Source organism: Diaphorina citri, unplaced genomic scaffold (genome assembly GCF_000475195.1).
Source record: "Diaphorina citri unplaced genomic scaffold, Diaci psyllid genome assembly version 1.1 scaffold1218, whole genome shotgun sequence".
In the NCBI taxonomy this organism is placed as follows: domain Eukaryota; kingdom Metazoa; phylum Arthropoda; class Insecta; order Hemiptera; family Psyllidae; genus Diaphorina; species Diaphorina citri.
Window position 1 is genome coordinate 53616 of NW_007378647.1, and position 27998 is coordinate 81613.

A 27998-nucleotide genomic window follows, 5' to 3' on the forward strand; every position below is an offset into this window, starting at 1 on the left:
AATTTTTTAGCCCGTAGTTTATTCGATCATGGTTAAAGAATACCTTTGTACCTACCTAATTTGTTTAATATTCAGTTTATTATCATTCTTGATTTGATTTTTTGATTTTACTTTCATGTAATGATTTAAAATTAAGACTAGAGCCCGTTCTCCCTTTATTCCCATATAATGTTTAAGTCACCCATCCATTTATTGGCCTTGTTCGGCGTAGCTTAACATAGGTGACGCTAAAATCGGTCTTAAATGATCGACTGAAGTGTTATCTAAAACTTTCTGGCTTTGAGTTCATAGGTCGTCGCGACAAATTTCAAGATCAGGGCTCATTTGTGTGAGAAAATGTGAAAAAAATCCCCCAAAAACCAGTTTTTTTGGCTTTATGGTTTTCTGGACAAAATTTGCACCACCATTTTCGTGTTCCTGGTAAAAAGACCTTTAATTTGATATATAGGTCGACTAGGTTTGGATAAGTCCTTCTATGGGGACAGACAGACCGACCGACCGACCGACAGACTGACAGACCGACAGACAGACGACACCGAAGCGAATACAATAGTCCGTCCACTATACCTTTTATTATTAGTAATAATAAAGGAAGGACGGACTAAAAAGCAGGGCATATCCTGGTACAAGGCCCCCCATTCACTGGAAATAGAGGAAGCAAGGGTGTTCATTTATCGCACAATACAATTATGATTGACATGCCCCTGTTACAATGCCCCGAGTCAAAAAATTAAAAATAATATTTGTACGCACCAAGATCCCGTGGACTATCCTGTCTATTGTATCATGGAAATCGTGAAGACAGCCATGAAGATAAAAATAGGGACAGTCTTGAAAAATATAGGGACAGTCTTGCCCCCCTTGTGTATCTTCAAAACTGGATTGGCCATTCATTAAACTCTTGTTAAGACCTTGTTTTTTAATATGCTGCTCCGGTCATGTTGATTTATGACAGATTTTATGACAGTGGGTGCACTTACAGTTTCTTACGAAATATGTGTCAGTAAAATTCCAAGGCCATCCTGGCTGCTTCACCACAATAGTACAAAAAGGTAACGATTGAGGACTTACATATTATTTATTTATTGGTTATAATTCAATGTACAAGTACACTTTATACACAGATAAAAGAAATTACCTACAAAGGGCAAAATCCTAGGCAATATCTACCATTCAACCCCGAGTACATAGAATATTATGGTGTCATTCAAAAAAGAAGTATGCATGCTGAATAGAAAACTGAGTCCCAGAAGCTTAGAATATTGGGTAATTAAACTTCATTAATAAGGAATTAGGGAACTCGGGCACTGAGTTTATTGAACAATATAAGTTGATATTGATACTGGGACAACGCTTTCCTTTGATTAATTTCTTTTAAAAATGGTGGAGATGTCAGATTTTCCTTCCTTCTTACTTCTTAGTAGTGACATCATCACTGCCTGAAAATAAGTGGATATGCAATATGCCGTGACACATGTATGTAAGTTCTACAACCGCTACTAGTGTGGTATTTTGGCTGAAATTTAAAGGCCTGAGCATTGCGAACTCTTTTTGAGCTTTTTCAAAAGTTTGGCGTTAAATAGCGGCCGAACCGTACATTTCTCGAGGTCCGGCCCGCGGACACTTTTGATCATCATTAATTATGGAAGCTGTCTGACGTTAAATAGCGGCCGAACCGTACATTTCTCGAGGTCCGACCCGCGGACACTTTTGATCATCATTAATTATGGAAGGTGTCTGCAAAATTTGAGCGACCAGTGGCTAAAGGTAAAGTCGTGAGAAGCACTAGTTCCTTTTGAGCCTCTTCCCTGTAGAGTCATAGAGTGGCTAAAGGTAAAGTCGTGAGAAGCACTAGTTCCTTTTGAGCCTCTTCCCTGTAGAGTCATAGACAGCCACCCATATAAAAGTCGCCACTCTCAGATCGTCTTACATGATCATCTCTTAAAACTAAGTAGGTAATAAGTATATTATAGATACATTATATGAATATGTAGTTGCATAATATCACCCAACAATACGAAAGTTTCGTTTGAAGTTTTCGTCACAAAAGAGTATAATGTGCTCGTTGTAGCGAGATGTTTATCAAAATATTACCATCCTGCAAGTGTTCAGAACAATGACACATGAAATGCTTGAGCTGAGAGGAACGTGGTTTGTACAATATTTGCTTGCCTTAACACTTTGCTTATCAGCACAGTACATTATAGCGTTTGCAAGCGTCAGATCAGGGCTGCTCAACATTTTGAATTATGTCCGCGGACCGCGGTGACTTACAGTCAGGGCTAGCCGAATTCAGGGCTGCTGGCGCTAGAAAACGGTCAGAATTTTTTCAAACATGTAGGACTGGTTGTTAGTCAAAGAAAGGCAATGCTAATTGTGCTAAATTATGCCGAGTGTAGATACTTTAAAAAACAGAGAGGAACAATGAATTTTGTGAAGTAAATGCATAAATTATGCTGCCCATATTTTTGAAATAGCCCTTTCTATATAAAAAAAGATAAGTAGGTACCTATTATTCATGGTTTTAAATCTTCTGGGCACCCAGTATCTTCAAAAGGGAAACACTTGGGGGTTTGAAATTTATCTTGATTCAGCGAAATCCGAACTCAAATTATGAGAAAACAGAAAATCCTAATAGCTTACCCAAAGCTTCGACAATTTCTATATAAAAAAAAGAGTAGGTATTACCTATTATTCATGGTTTTAAATCTTCTGGGCACCCAGTATCTTCAAAAGGGAAACACTCGGGGGTTTGAAATTTATCTTGATTCAGCGAAATCCGAACTCAAATTATGAGAAAACAGAAATTCCTAATAGCTTACCCAAAGCTTCGAGCAAAATGTCTTACTCATTTCAATGCTAAACGACAGACTGACACTCAACCCCTTCCTCCAAAAAAGCTTCGAGCAAAATGTCTTACTCATTTCAATGCTAAACGACAGACTGACACTCAACCCCTTCCACCAAACGTTACCTCACACCCAACCAAACTCTAAATGACAAGTTTACTGCTTAAACATTGCACTTTAGCAGACAATACCCAAATCGAGAATCACGGCTTGGGACCTGGCCAAACCGCTCACCCGATTGCTATGAAACTTTGTCAACTTATTGCTTGCACTCATTATTTATCAACTCTTTATTCACTTTATTGTGGTCTAGTTATTGAGATTTATTGCTTGTGACAATAAGGTTTTATTTATGATAGGTACTTTATGGTTTGAAAGACCTGGGCCCCGTTTCATGAAACTTATAAGTCCTGTAATACAGGGAAATTGCCTCTATTAAAGCCAAATTTTAAAGATGGTCGTACCCAACCAAACTCTAAATGACAAGTTTACTGCTTAAACATTGCACTTTAGCAGACAATACCCAAATCGAGAATCACGGCTTGGGTACTGGAGGCATCCATTAAGATAAGATGGAGAATCAGTTTGTGTAGGTATCCTTAAGGTGTGTCCACACATAGTCTACGGCCGTCGATCGATGTGAATTGATGTGGACGATCGACGGGCGCCGTCTATGTGTGGACAGTGGACACAGCTAAGATTAAAGTTCAGTAATCGTAGCTACTTGAAATTTTCCAGCCATCGGAGAAAATGAAGAAAAAGATCAAGAACTTAGAATATACTTTTTGGATGGTAACCGATACCAACATGAATTGCCTACTTGAAATTCTGCCCTGATAAGTGAACTGCCAAGTTCTAATCATGGTTCTAAAAGTGACTGTCGAAGAGTGAAAATTCTATAGGGAGAATCCTAAAACCGATTTCACGAAGGACTGCTCACTCCTAGCGCAGAAAAAATAGGTACTGTGCAAGGAGTGCGAAATATGGCAAGAGGGACCTCCTTTGAGTGGGTCTTTAGTCAAAGAAACATAACTGTAAGAAATGAGAACACAAAAACATAATCGTCACATATTAGTTTCAAAGTCGCAAAAGCTTAAAAACACGAGCCAGAATCCGGGGTGTTTCCAACAAAATATTGTGTTGTGTGTGCGAAACATTATACTTGTAACAAAATTCTTTTTTTATAGAAATGAGAACACAAAAACATAATCGTCACATAGTTTCAAAGTCGCAAAAGCTTGAAAACACGAGCCAGAATCCGGGGTGTTTCCAACAAAATATTGTGTTGTGTGTGCGAAACATTATACTTGTAACAAAATTCTTTTTTTAATTGAGTCAATTGCTCGGAAAACACGTCCCGGTATTATTTCATGTGGCCCGGGGCCCCCATTATCATTTCCTTTTACAATATTTTATTTTTCAAATCCTCCTCCTCCTCCTCCATATATAGTGTGTGTGTGTGCTCATCAGGTATGGTAGACCTTACAGACGGACCTTTTCAGCCGTACCTGTCAGCCTGACAGTGTCAGGTCTACCTGATAGTGTGTGTGCTGTGTGCTCATCAGGTATCAGGTAGCAGCTAGTGATAGTGAGTGGCTGGCCTAATAGTAGGTACCGTCCATATTCCATACCTATGTTGCACCTACCACTTTCAGAAACTCGTAATAATTTGAAATTTGAATCTCGAAACAAAACTTCTATTTCGATGTGATGGGGCCATCAGAAGATATCCCCCTATTCCTCCTTCTTCTCCTTCTCCATCTCCCCCTATTATCCCTCCTCCTCAATTCCCGTCCTTTCCTCTCCAACCAAGTTCTATATTTCGACCTCGTTTGTTACCTCTACTTGTTTATTTCAAAATCGTGTAAATAACGCCCCGGAAAAACAAATACCACCTCTCTCTTTCCGTCTCTATCCTCCATATCCCCCTATTCCTCCTTCTTCTCCTTCTCCATCTCCCCCTATTATCCCTCCTCCTCCTCAATTTCCGTCCTTTCCTCTCCAACCAAGTTCTATATTTCGACCTCGTTTTCTCTCCTCGTTTGTTACCTCTACTTGTTTATTTCAAAATCGTGTAAATAACGCCCCGGAAAAACAAATACCACCTCTCTCTTTCCGTCTCTATTTCTCTCTCGCTCTCCACTCTTGTCAGATCGATGGTTTGCTGAAATTGTCTGTCAGGGCTTGTTGTCCAAGTTGGCGGATAGTTTTTCTTGGGATCGGAATGTGATAAGTTCAGAAAGGAGGGAAGACCAAGGAAGAGATTGATGGCTTGAGAACATTGTACAATGAAAGAGATAAATAAAGTAGGTATACGTATGTACATATATAAGTAGTGCTTTATTTAGACTCTCAGCTTAGAACAAGCTTCCATTACACTGACAGTTTAACCCCCACAGGAATCAAGACTGGACAGAGATCCCACAGGATAGAGGGGAGTGGAAAAGGCTGTTTTCTGGAGGTCCTAGGCCTACGCGACCTGATGCTAAAACCCAGCGGTATTGTAAGGAATCGGAATAAAGAGCAATCATTTTCCTTTCTTCACTTCCATAGTACATATTTGGATGTAGTACAATAACATCTTTAGCACGTTTAAATGTGTATCGACACATGGTCGACGGCCATCGATCGACGGCTGGTCGACTATGTTTGGACAAACTTTTATACACACAATTTCAATGGGTCACCGAAGTTAAGCAACGTGTAGCGCGGCAAGTGTCACCTGGGTGGCGATGAACATCCATAAAATCAATGCAATATTATTTGACGCTTTTAAAACAGACCCTGCTTTCATTTCTATTTTTGTGTCGATTTCAACGGGTGACTGAAGTTAAGCAACGTGTAGCGCGGCAAGTGTCGCCTGGGTGGCGATGAACATCCATAAAATCAATGCAATATTATTTGACGCTTTTAAAACAGACCCTGCTTTCATTTCTATTTTTGTGTCAAACGCAAAATGTCCCCAAGCCCTCGTCATTGCCACCTCTCATTATTTTATTTTGTATTTCATTATTCTCACTCATTTCATATTTCCACGTTTTGGGATTTTTTTTTTTTTTTTGCTAGGTAGCATCGCGTCGTACAAATCATGGACATGGGGGTATCAGCTAACAATGTAGGTATCTATAGACCTAATGAGTCAAGGGGTAAAACAAAGGAGATTCACATTTAATTTACTTATAGGTACCTACATCGGTGCCTACTACCTCTACCGACTAACTTACGATTGACCTAGAATTGCTAATATAAACATTAGTGCCCAATCTTACCACAGAGAGTTTAAAACACCCATATTTATGAACAAAATGCTGGCTCTAAAGTTCGTGCTAAGCATAGTCTCAAGGCATTTGATTGGTCAATTTTGACTTGAGACTGATCTAAGAACGATCATTCTTGTTCATAAATAAGAAATACTACCTGTGTAAATCAAATGGGTGACATCAAAGAAACCCTTTGACACTGTGTTAACTCAGTGGTGAGATCGGTCATAATCAAAGAACTTTTTTACACGGTAATTTTTGCAGTCTTACAAATCATGGTAGGTATCTATAGACCTAATGAGTCAAGGGGTAAAACAAAGAAGATTCACATTTAACCTACTTATAGGTACATCGGTGCCTACTGCCTCTACCGACTAACTTACGATTGACCTAGAATTGCTATAAACATTAGTGCCCAATCTTACCACAGAGAGTTTAACACCCATATTTATGAACAAAATGCTGGCTCTTAAGTTCCTGCTAAGCATAGTCTCAAAGCATTTGATTGGTCAATTTTGACTTGAGACTGATCTAAGAACGATCATTCTTGTTCATAAATACGAGTGTAAGAAATACTACCTGTGTAAATCAAATGGGTGACGTCAAAGAAAACCTTTGACACTGTGTTAACTCAGTGGTGAGATCGGTCATAATCAAAGAACTTTTTTACACGGTAATTTTTGCAGTCTTACAAATCATGAAACCTTCGGGAAAATGCTGAATCTTTTCCTTACACATTCCCCTTTTACAATATCTACTCAAAAGGTAAAATTTATCCCTGGGATTTATTGATACCTCCAGGGAAATCTCAGGATCAGTTACAAAGTGTTAGGCAATGTTTATTTATAATTATCAACGGATCACTTCTTCAAACATTAAATAACGTTAGGTTCATCTTTATCATTTTCGCAGGGGACTGCACGATTCTCCTGATTAAATAATAATAACATTCCATCTTTCTACGGACTTTATCTGAGACGAGGTGGTCAACCAGAGGAGGATCAACTATGGTTTGTCATGGAGGTAAGGATTAGTTCATTACTGCACCTTTTGCACAATACAATTATGATTGACATGCCCTTGTTATAATGCCCCGAGTCAAAAAATTAAAAATAATATTTGTAAGCACCAAGATCCCGTGGACTATCCTATCTATTGTATCCTGGAAATCGGGAAGACAGCCATGAAGATAAAAATAGGGACAGTCTTGCCCCCCTTGTGTATCTTCAAAACTGGATTGGCCATTCATTAAACTCTTGTTAAGACCTTGTTTTTTAATATGCCCTACTTTTTTTCTCGTCTCTGAAAGTTTGTGTTTTCAACACAAAGGAATTTCATGCACGTAAATACCTAAGAACAAGTTGCTGACAAATGTCTGGAATAGTGACCATTATAGACTATAGTTTCATACCTAAGATCCTTGTTTATCCTGCTGGTACAGGTCCCTTTATCCCGCAGTTTAACAAAATACATAGTGCAAAAGAAATCCGAATCTTGCTAGAATAAATTGACCGGAATAGTGACCATTATAGACTATAGTTTCATACCTAAGATCCTTGTTTATTATCCTGCTGGTACAGGTCCCTTTATCCCGCAGTTTAACAAAATACATAGTGCAAAAGAAATCCGAATCTTGCTAGAATAAATTGACTACAGGTACTAGGTACCTACATACAATATTTATATCCTACTACAGTACTCAGTACTAGATAGGGACAATATTAATTATAAAATTGAAAACTGTCACAGACAGACTGTCTCTTTGTCTGTCTGTCCATCCGCGGCATACAGAACCAGACCAGAACTTGACTGAAGATTTTAAAAGTTCAAGAAAATACCTGCAGTTTGAACGTAGTTTTAGATTCTTGACAATATGACAATGGGCGTAGTCAAGAAAACCAACCCGGAGGTGCTAGGTTCGAGTCCTGCATGGAGGGATATTTTCAAACCGAATTTGTACGTTTCCGGAAGGAACGGGTGTGAAGTATCAAAACGGTGCCAAGGTACAACAGTCTTTAGTCAAAACCAACGCGGAGGTGCTAGGTTCGAGTCCTGCATGGAGGGATATTTTCAGGCCGAATTTGTACGTTTCCAGAAGGAACGGGTGTGAAGTATCAAAATCAAAACGGTGCCAAGGTACAACAGTCTTTCGGGGAACATATCAGACGAATACTTTTAAATTCAAAGTAATTAAGTAGGTACCTTTATCTCTACTTTATTTTTCAAATTGGGTGGTTTTCGGGGAACATATCAGACGAATACTTTTAAATTCAAAGTAATTAAGTAGGTACCTTTATCTCTACTTTATTTTTCAAATTGGGTGGTTTGAAACATTCATCATGTCGGTATGTGCCATGTACATATAACGTTAAGAAATTCCTTTCAGATGTCTAAATAAGTATTAAATACTATTAATAGTATTAATCCCCCCAAAAAATACCACTTCGTGGCATAAAAAAGACCCCGCCAAGTCGTTCCTCCCAAAATAAATCAAGTGCCACAAAAACTTTCGGGGAACATATCAGACGAATACTTTTAGATTCAAAGTAATTAAGTTATAGGTACCTTTATCTCTACTTTATTTTTCAAATTGGGTGATTTGAAACATTCATCATGTCGGTATGTGCCATATACATACATATAACGTTAATAAATTCCTTTCAGATGTCTAAATAAGTATTAAATATGTACTATTAATATATTCCACCGTGACCAACCTTTCACCTGCTCACAAAATTTCTACGACACTCTAATACCCATTCTCCCCCTCAGGTGATTGCTCCACCGTGACCAACCTTTCACCTGCTCACAAAATTTCTACGACACTCTAATACCCATTCTCCCCCTCAGGTGATTGCTTGTGAGCAGCAGCTCGACATGTCCTATGATGCCCGCTGTGATATTTGGTCTCTTGGCATAACCGCTATAGAACTGGCCGAGGGGGACCCTCCCTTATCCGACCTGCATCCGATGCGGGCCCTATTCCAAATCCCCCGCAACCCTCCTCCCCAGCTCACCAAGCGATTTGACTGTGTTCTACTTTGTGATTTTGTCAACGAGTGTTTGCGCAAGGACCTCGAGGAGCGCCCGTTTGCCAAGGAGCTACTGAGGCATCCGCTGCTCAAGAAAGGCGCTCAGTTGGCTCATCAAGTAAGTATAATAGAATAGAATAGAATATACCCTGCTTATACTGCCAGAATGAGACTGAAAAGTCCCTTTACTCCCGCAGTCTAAACAAGGTCTGAATAGAATAGAATAGAACATACCCTGCTTATACTGCCAGAATGAGACTGAAAAGTCCCTTTACTCCCGCAGTCTAAACAAGGTCTTGTACCCTGCTTATACTGCCAGAATGAGACTGAAAAGTCCCTTTACTCCCGCAGTCTAAACAAGGTCTTATGGATTTGGTACAATAATTTTAAAATTGAGTGGGTAGTGGCAATAGTCCTACATACTGGACTCCGTACAAAGGAATCTCGGCAGAAAAGATCCCCATTTCAATGTAATGTAAGTAGTGGCATGGATCATGATCAATTATTTGAAGGATCTAGTGCTCGAGCTATTCTTTCCGCAATTAGAATTAGGGAATACTTTTTGTTTTGGCTTGATTCCTTTTAGGAATTAACCAATTAGTGTTGGCAAATTCACTACTTTCGGCCAGGATTGTTTTTTGCTATGTACCTATATCTTATTTCCTCAATTTCTACTATTTCAGTCTGACCTAACGTATTTGGTACAATAATTTTAAAATTGAGTGGGTATAGTGGCAATAGTCCTACATACTGGACTCCGCACAAAGGAATCTCGGCAGAAAAGACCCCCATTTCAATGTAATGTAATTAGTGGCATGGATTATGATCAATTATTTGAAGGATCTAGTGCTCGAGCTATTCTTTCCGCAATTAGAATTAGGGAATACTTTTTCACCCTGTTTTGGCTTGATTCCTTTTAGGAATTAACCTATTGGTGTTAACAAATTCACTACTTTCGGCCAGGATTGTTTTTTGCTATGTACCTATATCTTATTTCCTCAATTTCTACTATTTCAGTCTGACCTAACGATGACGTTTCAAATATTCTATGAACAGTATAGAATGTTATACTTCGAACATTCGACCAGATTCAATGACGTGAAAGTTGAATTTTCTGCACAAACTGAACCTACCTGATAACTGGTAGTAACTCCGTATACCTTTACCTACTATCAATAATCAAAGTACGACCTTTCACACTGCACTGTCTGGTCGTTTAGATTACCTATATTTATAACTGTCATTTTTGATCATGGTTTTAATTTCGAATGTCTCCAGAGTTTAAAGTACTAACCACTACACCACTCGAGATTACCTTAGTTAGCTTGAAGGGTACCGTGCCTGCTTTGTAAGCACTAGACCACGGGGTCGATTTCCGCCAGGGGTAAACTTTTCCGAAACAGGTAAGGTTCGTTTTTGGAACGGCTGGCTTTCTCCTACCCTCAGTTCCCTCTATGAAACCTCTGGAGAAAAAGGCTTGAAAGTTATGAATAAAAATTCCATACTTGGGAAAATGAAGTAGAAATAAATAATGTCAACTTATACTCACAATTAGAAGCACCAGAATTGCCAGAAGTTGAACTACTCGTACTGCTGAGTCCACTAAGAAAATAATAAATCTAGTAGCGCTGTCAAACTTTCTAAACTTTGCGGGGCAGAGTGCTAACGCGCTAATTAATTAAAAATAATTTATATTCGTGATTTTATAGGTAGCCTATCATATCTTTTCGCTAGCTTCAATTTGAAGAAGATATTTTGAACAAGAAACTCAAAGATTACCTGACTCTCTTCCATGCAAATTCCACGCATAGCTCATTCATTTCATGGGTGACTTTGATTTTCCAGAACTTCTCAGAGACGAAATTTTCAATCTCTTTGTAACGCTCAACGACAAATCCTAGGGTGGGAAACTGACAACTCCCGTAGCTAATGAGGGAATCACCCAAAATATCCGGAAACACTCGCTTGAGACGTAGCGTTTGAAATCGTGTGAACGCGGCCCCTGGAATAGTGATATGAGTGAGAGGAAGTGAGGATTATATTCTAGCAGGACTCCATATGGTAAAATTAAATACCTAGATCTCTCAAAAATCAAAATTGACTTTGGTTGTTTAATTATCAATTTTCATATTTCAAGTATCTAACTGATGGAACCTATCAAGTCCAAAAACACAAATAGTACCTAAGTACTTGAGTGACTTAAAAGAAAAAGGTTTGGTGTTGATAGCATCTTGGGTGTAAAATAGTAGATGTCTTCCAAGAATCCTAACATCTAGACTTACCTATCCTCAGATCAAGTTCACTCCTCACTAGTACAGCATCACTTAATCTTTGGTTTGGTTCACTTAGTGTGGCCATAGCTCTTCTTACAGATGGACCAGTGATTTCAGAGAATTTTGCTCTGTGAATATAAATCATAAGGAAATTACTTACTTAATATACTTATTAAGTATGTAATAGGACATTTGAATACCACCCTATAAGTAAATTGGGTTAAGAAGAGAAAGACCAAAGAGCTGAAGATCCAATTACTTACCTCAATACTTGAATATTACGCTTTACTTCTTTACAAACTTTGATTATTTCAAATCCAATATTTTCCCCTTCTCTGTCACAATCTGTCCATATTACAAGCACTTCACAGCTTCTGACTTCTCTTTCCAATGTTTTCTGAAAGAGGATAAAAATGTTCAGATGTGTCTAAAGTTTTTATGGTAAGTAGGAAACTACTTACAATGCTTTTGTTAATGGCTTTGTACCTTTTGGTACCACTTGCACATTCCTTGAGATAATTAATCAGGTAAGTACCTACTTACCTAATTCAAAGGTCTTACTCTGTTGTTTTCAAATGCTCGGAGTTGACTATTAGGTCATTTTCCCTCGTGCATCCCAATACTTTGCTACCAAGTTGTCGTTGTTTGAAACTTACTCTAGCGCAGGGGTTCTTACTCTAGAAAGCAGGTCTTACTCTAGCGCAGGGGTTCTTAACCTTTTAGAAATGGCGGACCACTATTGAAAAACCAAAAATCTCGCGGACCACTTGAGATAATGTACATATGTATGGGGCACAACCAAATGAAAATTTTTTTCGAGATAGAGTCCTATTCCGATGTAAAAGTACCCAAAAAGTGCATAAAAAATCTTCGCCTTGGGTCGGGACTCGGGAGGGGATTGAACCCGCGACCTAGCACTTACAAGGCTGGCGCCCTACCTTCCAGGCTCACTAGGCTGGCGAATTCGATGATATATGGCAAGGAAGTTTTTTAATGCCTCTAAGGCCAGCCACTCACTATCAGGTAGACCTGACAGGTACGGCTGAACAGGTCTGCCTGTCAGGTCTACCAGATACCCTTAAAAAAACACACACTTTATGGAACTTTCCAGCTTTCGTGTCACTACAATCGGACGGGAATCTTGGAAAAAAATCTTCAATGTGGCCTCCCTTCTCCCCTCACATTTTCGTTAGTCTGTGCTCCGGGGAAAATAGAGGAAGGGGGGATAAATTATTCAATTTTGAATAGATAAACGGGCCCGATACAAATACATTCGTGACTCAACACAAAAGCTTCTGGAGTGGTAGAGTGAGAGGAATAATGGGACTATAGAAGAGAGGGAGGGAGAAGAAAAACAAACGTCATCGATGTTGATAGAAATCTGTGAGGAAAAATCTAGGGTGAATAAATTGGAACATATGGACCGCCTCAGAACATAAGCCCACAGAATACCCATGTGATACACTTCAAAGATTGTTTGTTTTTTTATTTTAGTTTTGATAGAAGGAACTGTAACTGCTAAGGTTTTATCGTCCAGAAAACGAAAGGAGAAAGAAGACAGGATAGGAGAAAGCCAGCCGTTCAGAGAACGAACCTTATCAGTCTTGAATAAAATCCGCCCCGGGCGGTAATAGAAAGGCGGACGCGCTACTTTTTAAGATAACTATAGGCTGGCTTCAAGGATTGTCTAAAAGGATTCCACTAAGGAGACTATTCTCTATCATCCAAACTTTCTAAACTAAACATAGGGAAAAGTTCGTAGGTATTAAAACGCCACCAGAGTTTAGCGCACCCATATACTCATTTATAGCGTATTGTATACACCAGAGTTCAGCGTATGTTGAACTTGGCCCAAATGTGCTGACAAAAAAAAAAAAAAAAAAAAAAAAAAAACCTTTAAAAAATAATGGGACTATAGAAGAGAGGGAGGGAGAAGAAAAACAAACGTCATCGATGTTGATAGAAATCTGTGAGGAAAAATCTAGGGTGAATAAATTGGAACATATGGACCGCCTCAGAACATAAGCCCACACTTGTGATACACTTTTCCGCAAGGATTCATTAAAAGGATTACTGAAAGGATTCCACTGAGGACACTACTCTCTACTGTCCATCAAACTTTCTAAACTAAACAAAGAGAAAAGTTTGTAGATATTAAAAAGCCGCTAGAGTTTAGCGCACCCATATACTTATTCATAGTATATACACCAGAGTTCAGCGTATGTTGTTAAAACTTGGCACAAAAGTGCTGACAAATACAATACACACTTCAAAAAGGGTGTAGAAGGTACTACCTACCTAATCATTTCAATTATTTTTACTTTTAAAGTGTATACCAGTAGGTATACATATGTACCTTCAATTTTGTGTTATTTTGCAAACGATGTATTGTAGTTTTCTTCACAACACATTTAATATTTACACACAAAAGGAAATAATAAGAAGAATCAAAATCAGAAGATTTTTTCTTAGAAAAACCCGTTTATAAAAAGTTGAGGTAAAAAGCTTTATTTGCGAAAAAAAAAGAGGGCACTTAAAACGAATTTTATATCACAGACAGTAATGTAAAGCCAATATTGTCACGGTCATTATGGGACAACCATACAAACCAAAACTAAGCAACTTCCTAGGTTATCTGGAATTGCTGAGGCTTTTCTTTTCGTATTCAATAGCTGAAGTATCGAAATTAGAAACCATTTAGCTAGTCGGTCGCATTTGGCGATTTCAGATGGAACAATATCGCATTATTGGTCGGACTAGAAAAATCACAAGTCCAAATATACCTGTAACCTACAGGAAAACAGATGATTTTCGACGGTACAATATCCGACTAATGGCTGGTCCTATTGAATAGGACATTGCCCATAGGCCTTTGACCTGGCTTACTGGTCACCAAATAGGACACATTTCATTGGCCTTTGTGCTAGCTTACCTCCGCAGACAAATCCTGTGATGGCTAGTCATACCACTCTAGGGCAAATCCTATGGGACCTATGCTATCAACGTTTGACCATTATCTCTTCAGACAAATTAAATTGATTCCAAGGGCAAGGAAATCCTCGCCCCTTGACAAATGGAGTGTGCCTGAAGGCATATGATGTGTTTCGACCCTAAAGTTCTATCTATTCGGACAGGTATTCCTCGTATGTCCAGGCTCGTGGCAGATCCCACAGGACCTTCCCCCTCCCCCTCCTCTTCCCCTCCCTCTGGACCTATTGGAGGTCTGTCTTGATCGAGGAGGAAACTGGAAGGAGGTACCACGACCTCCTCCTCCTTGGTATCCTGAGGATCCGCCTAAAACCAGCAAAATAGACATAATCAGCACACATGGAATAATCAGCAAAATACAGAAATAGTTAGCACACAGGACACGCGGTAAATATGCAAAAAAAAAATTCGGATTCGATTCTTGAGATCGGTGGAAATTCTTTGTGGAAGGAGGAATATCAATCACCTATATGCAAGAAATCTTGTTTTCTTCGTTTAACATATAGACTACGCAAGTATCAGAAATACATTTTCGGCCATTCCGACCATTTTTCGCTCGTCGATAGGCGTCTAAAGCAATGCGAAATCGGGTCCAGGGATCAATTCTATAAGTAGAGAATGTCATGGGCATTGGCCCCACTATTGATTTTCTTATTTCTTTTATCATATCTATACCATTTCTGTAACTACAGTTTGATTGAACTGTTTAATAATAATTCCAAGGAAATAAAATAAATAATCAAGCGACTTACCTGAGTTATCATTTGGACTGACATCATCCCACAGGAAAAAGTTACACCGGCCCGGGGTGTCTTGTCGTTTGGCGCACACGTAAAACTTGCGGCCCTTATTGAACCTCCTCCTTGGTATCCTGAGGATCCGCCTAAAACCAGCAAAATAGACATAATCAGCACACATGGAAATAATCAGCAAAATACAGAAATAGTTAGCACACAGGACACGCGGTAAATATGCAAAAAAATTCGGATTCGATTCCTGAGATCGGTGGAAATTCTGTGTGGAAGGAGGAATATCAATCACCATATGCAAGAAATCTTGTCTTTCCTCGATTAACATATAGACTACGCAAGTATCAGAAACACATTTCCGGCCGACTTCCGGCCATTCCGACCATTTTCCGCTCGTGGATAGGCGTCTAGAGCAATACAAAATCGGGTCCAGGGTTCAATTCTATAAGTAGAGAATGCCATGGGCATTGACCCCACTATTGATTTTATTTCTTTTATCATATCTATACCATTTCTGTAAATACAATTTGACTGAACTGTTTAACAACAATTCCAAGGAAATAAAATAAATAATCAAGCGACTTACCTGAGTTATCATTCGGACTGACATCATCCCACAGGAAAAAGTTACACCGGCCCGGGGTGTCTTGTCGTTTGGCGCACACGTAAAACTTGCGGCCCTTATTGACCGACTCTTTATTGACGGTCAATTTGACGGCCAACTCGTTACAGTTGCACACGATCTCGTCTGGTTGGCCTGAGGGAGGGCCGCCAATGTCGGCCCTAGAGGGGCCTGCACTGGGGTTGGGACGAGGTACGTTTCTATTGGAGGAAGAGGGCGGGGGTGGGTTGCGAAAGTTACTAGAAGAATCTGAAACAGTGAGAGATGGACAAGGCTCGAGACGAGATTAAAGGAATTTTAAATGAAGGATTTTTAATTGTGTTAAGCTGGTTAAGCATAACTTCTTGTCATTAATATACTACGCCAAATTTTATGACTTGACTCGGACTCGAACCATAAACCTCCAGATCCAGAGTTTAAAGTACTAACCACTACACCACTCGAGATTACCTTACTTAGCTTGAAGGGTACCGTGCCTGCTTTGTAAGTACTAGACCACGGGGTCGATTCCCGCCAGGGGTAAACTTTTCCGAAACAGGTAAGGTTCGTTTTCGGAACGGCTGGCTTTCTCCTATCCTCAGTTCCCTCTATGAAACCTCTGGAAAAAAAGGCTTGAAAGTTATGAATAAAAAATCCATACTTGGGAAAATGAAGTAAAAATAAATAAATAATGTCAACTTATACTCACAATTAGAAGCACCAGAATTGCCAGAAGTTGAACTACTCGTACTGCTGAGTCCACTAAGAAAATACATAAGTATAGTATAACCTTAATATAGGCCGGGCGGAGCGGGGGATTCGAACTCTTGACGTTTGCGACCTCCCGGCACGCTTGATGTTAGTCAAATTTTTGAAGTTTTTCTTGTTACTGCGCTTGTCCAGAAGTCAACATTCATTTCAACATGGACTTATAGAGCGGGGGATTACATTGAGTAATATTGGGGCGGGTTACATATTAAGCGACTTGGATAACAGGGGAAAGTGTGAGAATCATTTCACTTTGAGACATTTTGCACGCTGTGTTGTACACAATTGGTGTAAAAATTGCTGTTAAAAGTAACCTCAAAAGGTTATTCAATAGGATTTTGGGCTTTGTGGTTCTTGGAATAGATATCCTTGGTTTTGAGTTGACTATCCCTATCAAACTCAAAAGTACCTAATTAAAAGCCTTGAAGTTTTTACATATAGTATTCTTACAAGAACATCTGAATTCTAACTTACATTCTAAACTGATGGAATAATTAACTTACATTGGGACACGTTTGGTCAGTCACAGTCAATCCCACTAAGAAATCCACTACTAGGCGTAGTATCCGTTCTAGAACCCGGACCTCTCGTTCCATCACCACCACTTGAACTTGGGTTCGAACCCCGACCATTGGATGCTGAGGCCGACCCAAAACCGCTCGAGCTAGTCTGATTCGAACCGCGACCATTGGTTGTTGAGCCTGACCTAAAACCACTGGAACCTAGAGTCGAACTGGGACCATTGGATCCGGAGCTCCGGGAAGGTAACCGTATATCCAGGTAGTCAACTATGTCCCGATCACAACCATTGACACATCCTATGTATTCGTTAGGGAAGTAAGGAAGAGCAGAGCCAGGCTTGAAGTTAAACTTGAGCAGTCTTACGTCAGGTCCACACTGAAAAGAAAACAGGTTATCTAATTATCCCCGTGTCTATCTACATAAGTTAAGTAATGTCGGATGCAATGCCGACAAAACTCAACTTTGACCTTCCTTTCAAAGTACATATCCCAGACCGCGAGATCTGGGACAAGGGAGGCCCCGAGTACCTAAATCAATCTTTAAATTGGTACACGGATGCATCAAAGTTGAATGGCAAGACTGGAGTAGGAGTCTACGGGCCAAAGTGTAAGGCCCGAAAAGCTCTAGGACAACACCCCACTGTATATCAAGGGGAAGTCTATGCCATCTTATTCTGTGCCCAACTGAACCTGAAAAAAGGTCTCAATAAAGCGCATATAAACATAATGTCAGACAGCCAGGCAGCTATCAAAGCTCTAAGTTCCTTTACTTTGAGTCTAAGCTAACCTGGGAATGTCTAGACACACTCAAGCTATTGGCCAGGAACAACTATGTAACTCTTACATGGGTTCCTGGACATGAAGGCATTGACGGCAATGAAACAGCCGACGAACTGGCAAAAATAGGCACAACATTGCCTTTTGTCGGTCCTGAACCATTCTGTGGCGTCTCCAAAAGCCACTTAAAAATGGAAATCAGGAAATGGGAAAACCAAATGAAAGTCAAACATTGGACTAACATTTCTGGTCATAGACAAGCGAAAAAGTTTATCACTCATTCGCCCAAAAGAGCAAAAGAAATGCTCTGTCTTAGCAAAGAGGACTTGAGGTCAATTACAGGCCTCTACACAGGACATTGCAGCCTCAATTACCACCTAAACAAAATGGGTATAGCTGAGACACCTACCTGCCGTCTATGCAAAGAGGCACCAGAAACGGCGGAACACATCATATGTGAATGTGGTGTTGCCTCTCACAAACGACTGATATACTTCTCAAGGATGATCATAACACCTAAAGAAGTCAAAGAAATCAGTCCTAAAAGAACCCTGGCCTTCGTAAGAAGTCTAGGGCTCTTCTAGGAAAAAATAAAGGGAATGTCACAAAAGATCTAACCAGGTCGCAGTGACCAAGGGCGTTTATTAAAGCCGATGGCCCTACCTATACCAATACCAATACCAATTACTTCCTGTTTTGTTCTTTTCAATTCTTCCTTCACGTTCTTCAGATCCTCCATGGTCTTCATCAGATTGTTCCTCGTCTTCTTCAACTCTTCTTTCAGTTCTGAGTTGAGGGAATCAAGTGTCTTGATTTTGTTATTTTGATCGGATTCCATTGTTTTATGTATTTGTAACTGCTTGTCAGATTCTGTTGTTAAATTTTTATTGATTTTTAGTTGTTCTTTGTATTGTTCTTCAAAGTGTATTCTCTTTTGGATTTCTTTTTTCAATAGATCTGTTGTGCTTTTGAGGGTTTTCTCTTGGTCAGTGTTTTTGAGTATTTCAACATTGTAATTTTCTAATAGGTTTGCAATGTGAGATAATAATGTTTCAGGTATCTCAATCTGTTCTCTATCTTTTAGTTGTTGCAACTCTATGTACATGTCATAGGCGTTGTCTTGAGTTTTAATATCGAGTTTGTCAAGGAAAGATAGTTCCATTTTTTGTTTCAAAGATAAAATAAGCTGTCTTTTATTACTCATTATAAAAAAAAATTGTGAATAAGGAAAAAAAAAGTTTTCTATTGTTAATGGGTAAAGTGGTAGTGAAAGTGTTTGTGTTTCAGAGGGGTCATACTACCTGTTATATTGCACTATATCTATACACATGTATATAGTTACGTCAGATTAAATTTTACATATGGTATTGAAAAACACGTGTATGGAGAAAATTGCAAAAAATCACTATTTATTCACGGAATTTCGGGAAACTAACTTCAAATTGTAAATCCACGTAAAAAAACAAGTGAAATTGACACTTCACAAAAATTTATTGGACGATTAAAAACACTTTTATGGGCAAATAAAGGGAGAGCTGATGTTAAGCGTGTCAAGATCTTGTTTTTTTCTCTGGAATAAACCTGATTGTGCGGACTTTCTAGAGCTGCTGCAGGTGAATTTTAGAGAAACTGAAGAGGTTGAAATATACCAGTGAGGGTGCTTCGAGGTTCCATCAAGGCCCGGGGATAGCAGCTTAACTCCAAACACAAAAAGCCCACTCCGAGGCTTAGGTGTAGGGGCGAACAGCCCTAAAGGATGGGTTAAGCTACTAGGAATCTACGAATCTATAGAGCGGGGGATTACATAGAGTAATATTGGGGCGAGTTACATATTAAGCGACTTGGATAACAGGGGAAAGTGTAAGAATCATTTCACATTGAGACATTTTGCACGCTGTGTTGTACACGATTGGTGTAAAAATTGCTGTTTAAAGTAGCCTCCAAAGGTTATTCAATAGGATTTTGGGCTCTGTGGTTCTTGGAATAGATATCCTTGGTTTTGAGTTGACTATCTCTATCAAACTCAAAAGTACCTAATCAAAAGCCTTGAAGTTTTTACATAATTATAGTATTCTAACAAGAACATCTGAATTCTAACTTACATTCTAAACTGATGGAATAATTAACTTACATTGGGACACGTTTGGTCAGTCACAGTCAATCCAATCACATTGTTAGGAAACCAGACAGCACCTTTACAGCCTGGATAGCCACCGCAGCCCAAGTAGAAGGTTCCATTAGGTCGACTCCTCAGGGACATGTTAAGGCGACATAGGGGACACTTTAGTACAGGAGGAGGTCCTGAGGGAAAAGAAAATTTAGGGTTCATGATAGAGGAACATTTAATTTGTAATTTATATCTCTAAATTATAGACAAAATATCAATAAATAGGTGCTCTATTAAAGTGTTAGTATGTAGGTGTATAATGGAACGTGTTCTAAGCTGACAATCTAAATAAAGCACTACCTATGCCTATTTAGAGTAAATGATTAGATTACTAGGTAATAAAGCCACAGGCGCTATAGCACGTTGATTGCACCAGTTCCCAAAGGATTACTTCAGTTGAGCAACGTTGAGCGTGTTTGGTATACGGATGAGGTTGCTTCATGAGTGAGAAGATGACCTGACACTGATGTCATCACCATTACACAAGGAGTTCCACGGAAGTTGTAATCAAACTCGTAAATTTTGTTGAATTTGGACAAACCTTCCCTCTGGAAACAGAAAGATTAAAACCACTATTAGTGTCATACCATCCGCTAGTCCTTCAAGCTGATGTGGATAATGGTATGTACCATTTAAGTAGCTACAGTGATCTTTGTGGAACTGGTGTATTCAGTGGCGTAATTAAGGCGACATAGGGGACACTTTAGTACAGGAGGAGGTCCTGAGGGAAAAGAAAATTTAGGGTTCATGATAGGGGAACATTTAATTTGTAATTTATATCTCTAAATTATACACAAAATATCAATGAATAGGTGCTCTATTAAACTGTTAGTATGTATGTATAATGGAACAACGTGTTCTAAGCTGACAATCTAAATAAAGCACTACGTATACCTGTTTAGAGTGAATGATTAGATTACTAGGTAATGAAGCCACACGCGCTATAGCACGTTGATTGCACCAGTTCCCAAAGGATTACTTCAGTTGAGCAACGTTGAGCGTGTTTGGTATACGGATGAGGTTGCTCACCTGTCATGGATTGCTCAATCTCTTGCTGAGGTACTGCCGCATTCTGCACTTGGAACCATTTGGCCAAAGCTTCGTCTAACTTGATAGCCTGTTGACAAAGCACACACGGTAGAACTGATTAATATTTCTTGCATTCTCTGAATTTCCCTTTCTGAAGAAATAGCAAAGGTTGAGTGCGAAGGGCGTCCACTCGTAAAATTTGTAGCCAAAACCAAATGTCAGCTCAAAGCAATCACCCTAATTAGAGCTGACTACCTTCCAAAGTTCTAGTTTGGATAGGAATAAACAACAGTCCAATAGTCTTCAAAAAGGGATCAAGAAGAGAGAGAGGGGGGGGGGGGGTATTTCTTGCTATTCCCTGAATTTCCCTTTCTGAAGAAATAGCAAAGGTTGAGTGCGAAGGGCATCCACTCGTAAAATTTGTAGCCAAAACCAAAGGTCAGCTCAAAGCAATCACCCTAATTAGAGCTGACTACCTTCCAAAGTTCTAGTTTGGCTAGGAATAAATAACAGTCCAATAGTCTTCAAAAAGGGATCAAGAAGAGAGGGGGGGGGGACGAGTATTTAACAATCTTCTGAAATTCTACCTTTCAAAATAAACACCCTAGCAATTAGCATGGTTAGATGTGTCTCCAAACTTACTTGTCTCCAAGCTAATTGGAATACTTCCTTGTATTTGGCCACCTGTTCTGCCAATACTACAGCTGGATCTTTGGTGCCTTCACAAATTCTGAAAACAAAAGTTTTCATTAGTTCATTAAAAATCTGGTGTGAACATCATACAACTTTCTATTAAAATTAGGTACAAAATTAAATTAAAAAAAAAAACTTCAAAATTTTAGGTCAATATAAACTTTACAAAGAAAGAGTCATCCATTCAGATATTCCAGATAGAAAAATGTCGTTCAAAAAATTCATAACAGATCTGTTTTGTCTTACTTCTTGAGGTCGGCTTCCAATCCGGATCTCAGGTATGGCTTCGACATTTCGAATCCCATGTTATCATATCCGTCGACCAGCCCTGCTCCCAGTTGTCCCGGTATGAAGTGCACGCCATCAGCCAGCCCTACATACTCCCGATTCTTAATTGTTTCTATGTGCTCAGCGAACTTGAGCTCTTTAGTACAAAAGAAAAACTTGAGATTTGGGTCTAGACCTCCTTACTCCCAAGTCGGTGTCATGTTACTGACTTAGGATGGATGGAAAAAGCCTCTAAAGCCATACATCTATTGGAATAGTAGTAGTGCATCAGTACCTAAATGGTAATCTGTGGCGTATAATAAATCTAGTAGCGCTGTCAAACTTTCTAAACTTTGCGGGGCAGAGCGCTAACGCGCTAATTAATTAAAAATATGTATATTCGTGATTTTATAGGTAGCCGCCTATCATATCTTTTCACTAGCTTCAATTTGAAGAAGATATTTTGAACAAGAAACTCAAAGATTACCTGACTCTCTTCCATGCAAATTCCACGCATAGCTCATTCTTCAGCGAACGTAGCATCCGTTCCTGAAAGGATAAAGATATTCATTAGAGGATAGAAATTAAAGATATTCATAGCCAGTCCCTAGCTTGGGATATGGACATGTTCAAATGAAGAGATGAGAGCTACATAGGGAAAAGAGTGGAGAGAATGGAAGTGAGGGGCTGAGGGGGAGAAAAGGGCGAAGGAGACCGAAGCTGATTTTCATCAATTGTTAGAGAGTGCTCTATTTTCATAAGTTCAATGGGGTTGTTGATAGTTTGGAGTTTTTCTGCGTTGTTTGGAATTTTATATTCTTTCTTGATTTCTTTTACTTTTTCTATGAATCCTATCTGGGTTTTAAGTTCTCAGCGAACGTAGCATCCGTTCCTGAAAGGATGAAGATATTCATTAGAGGATAGAAATTAAAGATATTCATAGCCAATCCCTAGCTTGGGATATGGACATGTTGAAATGAAGAGATGAGAGCTACATAGGGAAAAGAGTGGAGAGAATGGAAGTGAGGGGCTGAGGGGGAGAAAAGGGCGAAGGAGACCGAAGAAAAGGTGGAAGGATTGTCTAATCAAGAACTGGGTGAGAAAAATTCATCAGGACATGAGGTACACATTAGGGGTTCCCTGGGAGAGACTGACGAGAAACGCCGACCCTATATAAATAGGAAAAGGCTAGGAGGAAGAAGATAGCTTGGAAGGTAGCACGACTGCCTTGTAAGCGCTAGGTCGCGCGTTGGATTCCCAGATAGGGTTTGTTCTTATCTAATCAAGAACTGGGTGAGAAAAATTCATCAGGACATGAGGTACAAATTAGGGGTTACCTGGGAGAGACTGACGAGAAACGCCGACCCTATATAAATAGGAAAAGGCTAGGTCTAGGAGGAAGAAGATAGCTTGGAAGGTAGCACGACTGCCTTGTAAGCGCTAGGTCGCGCGTTGGATTCCCAGATAGGGTTTGTTCTTGGAACGGCTATCTTTCTCCTATCCTGTCCTCCTTCTCTCGATTTCGGGACGATAAGACCTCGGTTGTTACAGTTCCCTCAATCAAACTTCTCACATGTTTCACTGCTTCTATCAAACCTAATTAAAAAAAAAAAAAAAAAAAAAAAAAAAAAAAAAAAAAATTTAACTCACAATGCCATGTTTCTCCATGAGAGTAATCAACTCAGGTTCCGTCAACAAGTTAGGGGCTGAGGTTTGTCCTTCAGTCATTTCAATAGAAGTGGGCTCAAACCTCTGACCTCTCTCGTAGTTGTGAATCTCTTTTCCAGTCCATCGCTCGTAGATGTAGACATCTAGGTAGTTTCGTTCCAGAATGACCAGACCACTGGCTGTGAACTGTTCATCATTGATATCGATAGTCACTTTGGTTTCATGCCCTGAAAAACATATGTGCACATAGGATTTATTACAAACCTTGTTTAGACTGCAAAAGTAAAGGGATTTTTCAGGCCTTGTATAGACTGCGAGAGTAAAGGGACTTTTCAGTCCTATACTGGCAGTAGGTATAAACAAGGTATATTCTATTAAATTCTATGTTAGAGAGTACGAGTAGGTACCCATGTAATTATTGATAGTTGATAGTGCTTTATTTATACTGATGTAGAAGCCTTAAGACAATGTGGTTTTTGTTAAGACAAATGTGGAGTATTTTACTAAGTGAAAATGCAATTATTTTTAAAGATATTTAGGTACACTTTGACAATTCACAACTCATTAAAATCAAATATCTCTCGATAACACCTCTGATAAACTTATTTAACATGTGGGCAATACACATTAATACGATTACTATAGTTGTACTATTCACACCAGTTACCCATACCTACTGAAAAAAAAAAAAAAAAAAAAAAAAAAAAAAAAAAAACAAAAAAAGTTGATATCGATAGTCACTTTGGTTTCATGCCCTGAAAAACATATGTGCACATGGGATTTATTACAAACCTTGTTTAGACTGCAAAAGTAAAGGGATTTTTCAGGCCTTGTTTAGACTGCGAGAGTAAAGGGACTTTTCAGTCCTATACTGGCAGTAGGTATAAACAAGGTATTTTCTATTAAATTCTATGTTAGAGAGTAGGTACCCATGTAATTATTGATAGTTGATAGTGCTTTATTTATACTGATTTAGAAGCCCAAGACAATGTGGTTTTTGTAGTGTTGAGTATTTTACTAAGTGAAAATGCAATCATTTTTAAAGATATTTACTTAGGTACACTTTGACAATTCACAACTCATTAAAATCAAATCTCTTTCGATAACACCTCTGATAAACTTATTTAACATGTGGGCAATGCACATAAATACGATTACTATAGTTGTACCTATTCACAGCAGTTACCCATACCTACTGGAAAAAAAACAGTCATGAATAGGTAACAAATGTGACTTACCCACCTAAAGCATCTTTGGACACACAGGCCAGGAAGTGGCGTACAATGAACTCGTACACTTTGCCCTCGTTTCCCGACAGCTGGCCATGTTTAGTCGGGTGGATAGGGGGATGAGCTTCGTCTGACTTCTTGCCCTGTCTCGGATGAGGTCCTCCCTCGTCCAAAATTCTGTTGGCAAAGTCTCCCCACCGATTGTCACCGGTTTGCAGCTGCACCAGGTTGCTCAAATTGAGATCCTTGGGGAAGATGTTGGTTTCTGTGCGAGGATACGAGATGTAGCCCTGAGTGTAGAGTTTTTCTGCAACCTGCAGTGTTTCTTTCGCCGACATGCTCAACTTTTTGCTGCCCATCTTTTCGAGCTCCTGAAAAACGGGAGAAAAGAGAATTGAAGTGCTGAAAATAGAGCTTATTTATGCTTCTCCAATAGAAGCCCTTGTAGTTCAGAGGTGGAACGTTGAACTTGCAATCTGGTTAGTATACAATAATTCAATCATTCCACAGATAACAGATACATAAATACTTGAGGTAATTATTTCACAAGCGTAAATATTAGTCATCAATGCAATAGATATTCAGTAATGAAGGTTATAGGCTGTTTTCCGGTCCGAGCAAGACCACTAAATGGATGAGTTCCATAAGAAATACACAGGAAGAAGAAACTGCGGAGAAATGTTCCGCTCTCGACCAACATTTTGAGTTTCGTTTATGTTTTTAGTTTGATAACTACCTATGCAGCTAATAAAAGCATTCATATTTTTATTTTTACGGAATGAGATATTTTTTTTTCTTTTTAGGGGCATTTTCTATATTAAAAAAAAAAAAGATATACGACCACTCCTTTTACCCACCTCTTGCGGACCACCTGAAATCTTCTCGTGGACCACTAGTGGTCCGCGGACCATAGGTTAAGAATGGCTGCTCTAGCGCCTGATAACTACAACTGATGGCATCAGAAGCATACTCATTCCATCCCAAGAATTTTACTAAATTCTTGAATTAGTACCTAATTCAAAGGTCTTACTCTAGCGCCTGATAACTACAACTGATGGCATCAGAAGCATACTCATTCCATCCCAAGAATTTTACTAAATTCTTGAATTTTTTTATATTACATGAAAGGTTAAAACTATTTATTTATTTTACTGGTACAGAAATAAAGGAAACAATGAAGGTAGTACTCAATAATAATATATTTACTTACCTTGATATTTTCAAAATTGGTAGGGCAGATGAGCTGTACAGGGGCATCAAACAAGTCTACTGGACTGCAGGATCCCCATGATCGGTATTGACCAACAAACTCATGAGTGAATATTTATTTATTTTACTGGTACAGAAATAAAGGAAACAATAAAGGTAGTACTCAATAATAATATATTTACTTACCTTGATATTTTCAAAATTGGTTGGGCAGATGAGCTGTACAGGGGCATCAAACAAGTCTACTGGACTGCAGGATCCCCATGATCGGTATTGACCAACAAACTCATGAGTGACGAGAATTGAAGTGCTGAAAATAGAGCTTATTTATGCTTCTCCAATAGAAGCCCTTGTAGTTCAGAGGTGAACGTTGAACTTGGAATCTGGTTAGTGTACAATAATTCAATTAATTCATTCATTCCACAGATAACAGATACATAAATACTTGAGGTAATTATTTCACAAGCGTAAATATTAGTCATCAATGCAATAGATATTCAGTAGTAAGGCAAAGTCCCAGGGTCGAGTGATTCAATGAGAGGCAAACTTACGACAGTATCCAGAGGAGTGGGTCTCCACTTATTCTTCTGCCTATTGGTCACCTCCGTAACTGTTGCCATCTTGTTTTCCAGACATCTCTCCAGTAACACCTTCACGAACAGCTCATCAAACAACCTGCAGGGGGGGGGGGGGGGGCATTATTAAAGGGAAGACAGAAAGATGAAAACCACTATTAGTGTCATACCATCTGCTAGTCCTTCAAGCTGATGTGGATAATGGTATGTACCATTTAAGTAGCTACAGTGATCTTTGTGGAACTGGTGTATTCAGTGGCGTAGTGTGGTCTAAATTCAAGTGTAGGGCATGTAGGGCTCATGCACAGGTCTACCAAGTACCATCACAGTACATGCCATTAATATTTATGGGCATTAGAGTGAACTTTCGAGTTGTATGGTCGCCATACATACACGCTACGCCACAGGGTGTATTCAATACCTATGCTATCCTTGCTGTCTAAAAAAGCCAATGAAATACAGGTTCAAATTAACAAAACTTATTAATGAACTTTTAATTAGTCAGACAATCATGTGGTATTTGTGTCCAAATAAATATGTGTCTTTATTTAAGAAATCTATGTGTTAAAAATTTTATCCTGAACTTCACTACCTACATCCTACATCTAGACATTACCCTTCTGTTATTTCCATTGGAAAGAAAGCCTGCAATGTTCTTGGCAGCATCATTTTTCTCTGCCACATTCAGTACTTTCATTTATACCTATGCTATCCTTGCTGTCTAAAAAAGCCAATGAAATACAGGTTCAAATTAACAAAACTTATTAATGAACTTTTAATTAGTCAGACAATCATGTGGTATTTGTGTCCAAATAAATATGTGTCTTTATTTAAGAAATCTATGTGTTGAAAATTTTATCCTGAACTTCACTACCTACATCCTACATCTAGACATTATTACCCTTCTGTTATTTCCATTGGAAAGAAAGCCTGCAATGTTCTTGGCAGCATCATTTTTCTCTGCCACATTCAGTACTTTCATTTTCTTAGCAGCAGCTGAAGTTGGATGATTTACGCTAAAACCATTGAGAGAGATCTTCAGATGACAAGTCTTAACGTAAACTTTGGACAAAAGTTTGGAAACTTTTATGTACATTAAAATTGCAATAAAACCGTTCAAACACTACACAAAAACACAGATTTAATCTTATATTATAAGAATGAGAAATAATTTTCTGCTTCTTGTTCATTGAACATCTACATTTCAAAGCTAACAAGTAGGTAGGAGGTAGTCAGTTGAGAACCAAGAGGACACTCATGTACATTAAATATTGGTGAAACGAAATCTAGGATCCAGTTAGTCAAGAGAGAAAAATGGGACTAGAAAATCTAAAAAACCATTC

General features: G+C 38.9%; 2 protein-coding genes across 2 annotated transcripts in view; one reads left to right on the top strand and one right to left on the bottom strand.

Annotated features, from left to right (window-relative positions):
* LOC103514755 (myosin-IIIb-like) overlaps positions 1–10278 on the top strand; it is a 50658-nt gene extending 40380 nt beyond the window's left edge. Inside the window, exons 5-6 of the mRNA XM_017446347.2 lie at positions 8960–9259; positions 10159–10278. Coding sequence (XP_017301836.1) covers positions 8960–9259; positions 10159–10278 — 420 coding nt within the window. The remainder of the gene's footprint in view (positions 1–8959; positions 9260–10158) is intronic.
* A 3596-nt stretch (positions 10279–13874) lies between these two features.
* Positions 13875–27637, bottom strand: LOC103514758 (DNA topoisomerase 3-alpha). Its single transcript, XM_026827645.1, has 15 exons — positions 27586–27637; positions 27049–27094; positions 26632–26755; positions 24885–25242; positions 23624–23869; positions 22502–22523; positions 21954–22115; positions 21657–21744; positions 21015–21102; positions 19950–20119; positions 17067–17417; positions 16462–16522; positions 15738–16022; positions 15259–15285; positions 13875–14684 (listed from the first exon to the last, which is right to left on the bottom strand). The coding sequence occupies exons 1-15, from the start codon at positions 27635–27637 to the stop codon at positions 14533–14535; spliced, it is 2232 nt and encodes a 743-aa protein (XP_026683446.1). The 3' UTR covers positions 13875–14532.
* Positions 27638–27998: the final 361 nt, after the last annotated feature.

Excerpts from the sequence above, each read along its gene's own strand:
- LOC103514758 (XM_026827645.1), bottom strand. The coding sequence starts at position 27,637 with ATGAAAGTACTGAATGTGGCAGAGAAAAATGATGCTGCCAAGAACATT. Across the intron at positions 16,523-17,066 it reads ATACTACGCCTAGTAGTGGA|TTTCTTAGTGGACTCAGCAG; the intron begins TTTCTTAGTGGG and ends ATACTTATGTAT. Across the intron at positions 14,685-15,258 it reads CTCAGGATACCAAGGAGGAG|GAGGAGGTCGTGGTACCTCC; the intron begins GTTCAATAAGGG and ends GATACCAAGGAG.